The sequence below is a fragment of the Miscanthus floridulus genome, chromosome 11 (genome assembly GCF_019320115.1).
Source record: "Miscanthus floridulus cultivar M001 chromosome 11, ASM1932011v1, whole genome shotgun sequence".
Taxonomy (NCBI): Eukaryota; Viridiplantae; Streptophyta; class Magnoliopsida; order Poales; family Poaceae; genus Miscanthus; species Miscanthus floridulus.
Window position 1 is genome coordinate 75,073,994 of NC_089590.1, and position 7,772 is coordinate 75,081,765.

Consider the following 7,772-nt stretch of genomic DNA (forward strand, 5'->3'; position numbering starts at 1 on the left):
CCTATTTTTATTTACTAAATGTTTTTTGAAAGAATGGTGCAATTAGAATTTTGGTGTCGGACTATTTTAACATCTAAGGCCACATTTGAATTTATTAGTTGCTAATAGTTAGCTAGTTAATAGTTGTCTCTTAATAGTTTATAGCTAATATTGTCTGTTGACTGCTATTAACAAGTTTGGCTCAACTAGTAAGGTAGTTGTCAGTTGAGTAACAATTAGCTAGACATTAGCTGGATCCTTTTGGATCACGAGGATAATTATTAGCTCTGTAGTTCCACATAGGGTCTAAATTTGACTCAAGTAAATTCTATCAAGCTAATCCTGATCACTGATTCTGAATCAAATGATTAAAAGATATGGGCACGGCTATAGTATCGACATAAAAAAGGGAAATATTGATGAGACCTCCGCGCCTGTTCCACGTCAAAGCACAAGTCTAAGAAGTAAGGACCGGTTCAGTCTCACGTGGGCAACAATGCTGTTGTGTATGGATGGGGTGGGGTTTGGGGATTTGTTCAGCCTACATCAAAAGGTTGCCTTTTATGTGAAGCAGAATACCGGGGCTGTCAGACTCCGCGGGTTAAGTTTTTTTAGAACCTTCCTTACCTCGGCGAGGCCACAACAAACTGAAGCTTGGATGGGGATAAGGATGGGGATAGGGATAAGAGATATTATATTCTAGCCATCTGTTCTCCACGCCTCATTTAATCCTAACCATTATTCATTTCTCTTTCCCTGTCCCACCCCAATATCCCAATATCCCAATATCCAAACGGCACCCAGGGGTTTGCACAAGCGAGATTAACCGCGTTCTGCAGAAGACGCCGTCTGCGTGGGCTTACCGGCCCATTGCTATCCACCTGCTTGGTCTGATTCGGCCCGTGCGGTGATTTGATGAGGTGGGAAGAAGTTTTTTAATCCCTCAACTTTTGTCGAAGGACAATTTCCCTCCATCGAGTTTGGGCTGCACCATGTTAGCTAAGAGGAATGTAAATCGAACTATGTTAATATTCGAGAAGGCTGATTATATTTTATAAAAAATTAAAATATATTTTTTAAAAACTATCTATTCTAATATTAGTAGCTAATTATATGTAATTAAAAATCATAATATCTATTCTAATATTAGAAAATTTAATCAGTGTTCTAAATAGCAGACTAAGACATTTAGGGATCTCCCTTCTCAAAAACTAATAGCAGGCTAAATCGGGCTACAACGAATGATAGCGGCTAAATTGTATATAAGAGCAAATAGTTTAACCATCTATGAGCAACTATATCGGGAGATAGCGGCAGTTACAACGGGAGATTTAGAACCTTGAAATTAATTTAAAAATTGTTTTACTTTAAAAAATAAAACCAGTTTCAGTTTTCCACAAAAATCATGCTATATCTTATGGTACCTCTTTTGAAATTATTTTAATCTGGTATTGTCTTCTCTTTTTTTGTTTATTTGTAGAAGATGCTCTCATTATATATTGAGTATACTTGACCGGCGGTTTCTGAACATGTTCGGAGTACTCATTTCGATCGTAGTACCTACAAATTACACACTCAACTCTCCAAACTTGTTCCAAGTTCTCACTTCGTTTTTGATATTTGTAAATTGTATATTTAATTCTCTAAACTTGTCTGAAGTTCTCATTTCGAACCCAGTATTGATGCTACCACAACTATTTTCGCAGAACTTTGAAAACTCTTCTTGGCGTTTCATAGGTCTAAGTCACATTTTTTTTGCGTTTTGCAATTGAAGCCTCCACAAAATCAAAAGATAAACTAAACCAAACCAAAAACCAACATATAATAAGAACCAGGCATGTGATTTTGTTTTGGTTTGGATGGTCTGTCGTTTTCGATGTGCCCCATCACCCTCCCCAAACCACAGTCAGGGCACACGATCAAGGAATACTTTTTATAGGAAAAAAATATTTCGATACTTTTTCGAAAAAAGTTATGTAATTTTTTAAGTTCAATTAACCTACAAATTATCAATCCTACTCGATTTACTCCTTTTGTGACTGACGTGTGACGTCAGAACGTCTAGAGTAGATTTGGACGGTTTTAAAAGTTAATTAGAGAAGATAAAAGAATTGATATTTTGTAAGGAAACGCTCAGCCATGGTAGTCCGTCCCGTCGGATGCGGCACCTAGTCCTGCGCAGCGACCGGCCTCTAAAAAAATTTCCCACTCCGCTCATCCGCCCGCTGCGGTGTGGCTGAGCATTTCCAGGCCGCTCATTCGTCAGCCCCGCCGCGCCCCCTTCCCGCACCTGTCGCGGCGTCGCGCTGTGCCCTCCCCCCCGCATCGCACCCCATTGTCGGCTGTGCCGCGCGCCCATCCCCTGCGAGCAGACGGTGCTAGATGACTGCGAGCAGCGGCACTGGAGTAGCAGCATCAGGGCTGCGCCGACAGGCGCAAGCCTGGGCCGCGAGCAAGCGTTGGAGAATCACAGGAGGATCGCGTCGCTGCTGCATCGGCGAGCTCCATGTGCTGTCATCGACCTTTGCATTGGCATCGAGCTCCGCAACAACGAGCATCCATTCGCCCAAGCATCAATGTGACATTATGCTGAGAGTGCGTGTTGCCAACGTATGTTTCAGATGTTTCATCTGGATGTTGTAAAAGTGGATCGGGATGTTGCATATGTTGCAAGTGTTTCAGATGTATGATGCAAGCGTCTATTCTCAATGTTCTATCTGCTTCAGACGTATGCTATGTTTCACACATATGTTCCAAGTGTTTTATCTATATGTTGCATATGTTTGCAATGATTTTCAAGTATTTTTCAGGTGTTTTTGTATGTGTTTTAAGTGCATGTTTCATATATTTCATGTCTTCTTTTTTATGTTGCAGGGGTTGTATCTGGATGTTTCAAAAGTAGATCGGGATGTTGCACATAGGATACGTGAAGGAAGCGGGAGGGGGTGCACGACGCGGGCGCTCTAAACACAAATGCGTGTGGGTGACGTCCGGGCGGCGCGGGTCCCATGTGGATGCGCGGAAACGAAATGCAGCCGCGGGCGTTTGCCGGACGTACGGGCGCTAACAGTTCCGTATTTTATATCATGAGACATAAATCAGACTTCGGCGAAAATTAGAAGATGTTAATTTTTCTGGCCTAAGAGCAAGTATAATAATATGCCGTAAGCTGACTAAATGCTAAGGTGAAGGAGAGAAGAGAGGAGAGAGAGGAGAAGCAGGTTGTAAAGTTACGGTCGGTTTTGGCACGAGAACAAAAAAAAAACCCTACGAGAGAGAAAAACAGACCATATATTAACAGTGAAGAATTAATTACTATATAAATAGGCTAAGAGAAAGCCACAAGTATTATTAGCCTTCCCAACTTCGTTCCCATTTTGCAGGGCTCACCTGGGGCCGGGTCATTTACATATTTACTACTATTATGCAGACACATGAATTATTGATATGGTATTTTTTATACGACTGCTACGATGGTAAATACGTGAATATTCCGTCGGCGCTCGGCAGTCGGCACGCCGATGCCCAACGGCCCAGTGTAGCTGACTAGCTGTCCAAGTCAGTGAAAGGGTCGCAGCCAATCAACGTTCAGAACCGCCCGTCGGCAGTGGGAATGGGAGCTCCTCAGGCGATCGCATCCAGCCACCTGGCCCGTTACACGAATGCCCACGACCTTTGCAAAGGTTTCTTCATCAAGTTTAATTACGCACTCCAAGTCAGGAAATCCCCGATGATCTCCTGCGCGTCGCAGCCCAAGCCACTCGATTAGTGGAGTCCACCAACCAAGCACGTGTCGTCCCTCCCCGTCCCAGATCCCAATCCGCACCAGCCGGCCAGTCCGATCCACCACAACCCATTCCGTCATCCGCCTTCCCCGTCCGCTCTCGTCGGCGCGCGATGGAGGGTCTCATCAAGGGGTTGGTCCACGTGGCCATCGACGCCGTGGAGGACGCCGTGCGGGAGAGGGACCACGGCCGCGGCGGCGGCGGCGACGACGAGGCGCCGAGGAGGAGGGCGCCCCAGCGCGCCGACCCGGACGCCGGCGGGGAGGAGGAACGCGACGAGCGATCGCGGTCGACGTGGGCCGAGGTGCGCGCCACTTGATGCTTGCATTTGCGAATGCGAATGCTGATTTTGGTGGCCTTGGCTGCTCCGCAGGTCGTCTCCGACCAGAAGGGCAGCGATCCGGACGAGCGCCGGGACCATCGGAATCCAGGGCGGGTGAGTGGCCGCTGCTGTGCTGGTGGGCGAGCGAGGAGCGATGATTCTATAGGTCTAATTATGGAATTGTTCACTTTGATTTTCTCACCGCATTAAGGACAATCGTCATGAGAGGAGGGAGGACGAGGGTTGGAAAAGGGTCGATGGTCGGAACCAGCCGCAGCACCCCGTTGGCCGGCAGAACCAGGTTGACCGGATTTAGATTGATTTATTAAGTGTGCATTTCTGGGTTGTTTCTTTTGAAGCATGCTGATGCAGCTGCGGGGGTTCAATTTCTGCAGTGCGAGGGGGAGGAAAGGTGCGATGGCGGCAGCCGGCGCCCTCAGAAACAGCAGCAGGCACAAGGATACGGGAATCAGCAACAGGTTTATTTTTTCCCTCATTTTTACTTTCCTTACAAGAGTTGGGCAATTCACCTGCTCATCTTTCATTAGATACTGCTTGAAATGGTACGTACAGCCGATGGAAATGGTAAATTCTGGATTTGTATTTTGATTAAATAGGAATAGTGTGGTATGTTTATGTTCAGTTGAATGAATTGTTCTCCGATGCACTAATGAGATGATAGTGGGGCAAGTTTTTTCTTTCTTTATAGGATCTTCCGAAGTACAAAGTTGCAATAACACAACAGCTTTCTTAGTTAAATTTGAAAGTTGTGTCATACTATTTTCACGCAGAGATAGCTTTTCTCTTAAACCTTTTCATAGAAGAATTACAAGCCCAAATGATTGGTTGCTTGTTAAGAGTGTCTTATCAAGTTTATGATTTTGAATATTTTAGGAAGAAGGGAGGATAACTGATGGAAGTTGGCAGACCGTTGGTGAGAAAAAGCACCATGGAAGACCACAGCAGGTTTGATTTCAGTCTTTCAAAGATCAGAAATGAAATTTCTTTTTCGTTATTTTGTTTCCTCATAGAATATATTTAAGCTCTTACTTTAGTTTTCTGGTCCTTTTACTTCTATATATACAAGACAGTCAACCAACATTTAGCCATGGAACCAATGCTTTATTGAGTTATTGTTACACTGAAAATGAATCAGTTGACCGTTACAGAATGTGGTCTGCTAAAAATGCACTCGCCGACTTTTCCCTCTTTGCTCATCTTTGAATGATCAGTATTATAACTCAAATATGACGAGAATATGAACCAGGTCAATCTTTTTAAGTGTATCAATACTCTGAAGTACAGATATGAGCAAACCAAGTGTAGATACACGGCTACACCCCATTTGTTTCTTGTAAGACTGCTACTTTTATGCCCACATAAATCAATTGACACTCTAGTTGAATGGTGATAATTGCATGTTTCGGAAGCTTTCTTGTACTATCTGAACTCTGAATTCACGACATTGCACAATGCAGTCTGAAGCATGGAATGGATACAGAAAGCCACCATCAGAACAAAAGTACTCTGAGGATGTCGGTCAGATTCACCAAGGACTCAATGTAGAGCCCACCAGGGAGGAGCTGAATAGCTTATCGAAAGCCTGTAGCCGACTTTGGGAGCTCGATATGAACCGTCTCGTTCCTGGTAAGGACTACAGAATCGACTGTGGCGAGGGGAAGAAAGTTTATCAGAAGGGTGATATGGCATCTGAAAGCTTGTTCAGCTGGCTAGGCGACGATGTGCTAAGAAAACCCACCTACTCACGTTTCTGCGCACTTCTGGATAACTACAACCCACACCAGGGGTACAAAGAAGTTGTTACCCAGCAGGATAAGCACGAAGAAATAGCTTTCGTTGAAGAGATTGCCAGAACAGCGCCAATTAAGTACATACACCGGTACTTAGTGCAGAAGGGGGCTGTACCTCAGGACTATGAGGACTTCAAGAGAATGCTGACATCCCTATGGTTTGATTTGTATGGAAGAGGTGGCAACTCTAGCTGCTCTTCTGCCTTTGAGCATGTATTTGTTGGTGAGATCAAAGGACGGGGACAAGGGGAGAATGAGGTATCAGGCTTCCATAACTGGATTCAGGCAAGTTCTCGTATTGTTACAAAAATCTAGTTTCCTTATTTGGACATTTCTAACAGGTATTCCGTGACTAATTTGCAGTTTTACCTGGAAGAAGCCAAGGGAAACGTGGATTACCAAGGTTATATATTTCCAAGGCGCCGTGGTGAATCAGTGAGTATATACTATATAGTTAAGCATTGATGTAACAATAATGTTAGCTAAAATGTTCTACCCTGGTCTTGGCAGCCTGATTCAGAGACACAGCTGCTAACGGTTCAGTTTGAGTGGCATGGTGTGCTGAAATCAGTATCCAGCACGTTGATTGGTGTCAGTCCAGAGTTTGAGGTCGCACTCTACACATTGTGCTTTTTTGTTGGAGGAGAAGATAACCGCGTCGATATTGGCCCATACAGTGTGAACATCAAGTGCTACCGACTGGGGAACAACAAAATTGGATCAGCCTTTCCCATTGCAGAGAACTGATTATTTGGTGCTCTGCTTCTGCAAGTTTGTAAATCTTCACTTTTTTGGTTTCATAGTCACTTATATGAAGTTAATATTGTTGTACTGTTCAAGGATAGCTGGTTACTTGTGCATGAAACTTGAAAAGGTACCATACTGTTCAGTTTGTATTGCTACTTGCACTACTGAAAAAGCTGATAACTGAGACTAAAATTACTTTTCATGGTTTTGTTGCTGTGTATGTGGAAGCTTTGCGCTGAATATTTTCTGGCTTTGTCATGTTTATTTACTGCTTTGCTGTTTCTTGATGAAAATTCAGTACGGTCTGCACAGAGACACAGGTGAGCATAAAAGAATGCATGGTTTATATAGGAAAATGAGCATTATGTTTCATCTTCAGCGTGTTACGTATTAAAGGTGGAAAGCCATACTTATTCCACAGCAAAAAAGGAGTTATTTAGGAATGGCCTGAGATTAATTGAGTTCGATCAACCAATGAGAACCAGAGAATCTTTGAGGCACCAGCATTTTTCTGCTAAACGTTAGAGCATAGAGGTGCGAAGCCAAAATCGCAGCCACCGGAGCAAAAACTAGCATTGCAGCTAAGCAATAAAAAAAATACAGCTAAGCAATAAAAAACTAGCCCTTGGATTTATCACTCTTGAAAATAATACAATAAAATTGGCCATTAGGAATGGCCTAAAGATTAGGGCATGTTCCAATGCAACCAACAAAAGTTTAGCTAGCTAAAATTTTAAAGTCCAGCTAAATTTTAGTTAGGATGTTTAGATGCTCTAGCTAATAGACTTAGCTAAATTTTAGCTGGCTTTAGCTGGGTTGAAATAGCTAAACTCAACTAAATTTTAGCTAGTCTTTTAGCTGGGTTGTTTGGATACCTAGCAACTAAATTTAGCCAGCTAAAGTTTAGCTGGTGTATCAAACATGCCCTAATTAACCTGTTTGACTGTTTCAAGCTAGTGGGCTGAAACAAAATGTCTTGTCACTGTCACCTAGTTTATAGTGTAACCTAAATTTCTGAAACTTCATCTAGTTTAAATTGCAACCTAAATTTCTGAAACCTCATCTCAAACTATAACACTTTTTTTTTGCTATTTGTCATGGCGCCACAGATGTTCTGAACTTTAATGT

At 43.2% G+C, this 7,772-nt stretch overlaps 1 protein-coding gene across 2 annotated transcripts; it reads left to right on the forward strand.

The window, feature by feature from the left end:
- Nucleotides 1–3,702: 3,702 nt before the first annotated feature.
- LOC136491232 (uncharacterized) lies at nucleotides 3,703–6,852 on the forward strand. 2 transcript variants are annotated; one of them, XM_066487474.1, is made up of 9 exons: nucleotides 3,703–4,068; nucleotides 4,138–4,200; nucleotides 4,298–4,387; nucleotides 4,482–4,565; nucleotides 4,981–5,052; nucleotides 5,354–5,440; nucleotides 5,565–6,182; nucleotides 6,261–6,332; nucleotides 6,408–6,852. In XM_066487474.1, the coding sequence occupies exons 1-9, from the start codon at nucleotides 3,877–3,879 to the stop codon at nucleotides 6,642–6,644; spliced, it is 1,515 nt and encodes a 504-aa protein (XP_066343571.1). In that variant the 5' UTR covers nucleotides 3,703–3,876; the 3' UTR covers nucleotides 6,645–6,852. The 2 variants fall into 2 exon arrangements, with proteins under 2 accessions (XP_066343571.1, XP_066343572.1); XM_066487475.1 differs by lacking the exon at nucleotides 5,354–5,440 and having other exon boundaries at nucleotides 3,707–4,068.
- The last annotated feature ends 920 nt before the right edge of the window (nucleotides 6,853–7,772 follow it).

What these genes read in the sequence shown, in the direction of transcription:
- LOC136491232 (XM_066487474.1), top strand. Translation starts at nt 3,877, where the DNA reads ATGGAGGGTCTCATCAAGGGGTTGGTCCACGTGGCCATCGACGCCGTG. An exon ending in ACCATCGGAATCCAGGGCGG is followed by an intron (nt 4,201 to 4,297) that starts GTGAGTGGCCGC and finishes CACCGCATTAAG; the next exon opens with GACAATCGTCATGAGAGGAG. An exon ending in CCGTTGGCCGGCAGAACCAG is followed by an intron (nt 4,388 to 4,481) that starts GTTGACCGGATT and finishes CAATTTCTGCAG; the next exon opens with TGCGAGGGGGAGGAAAGGTG.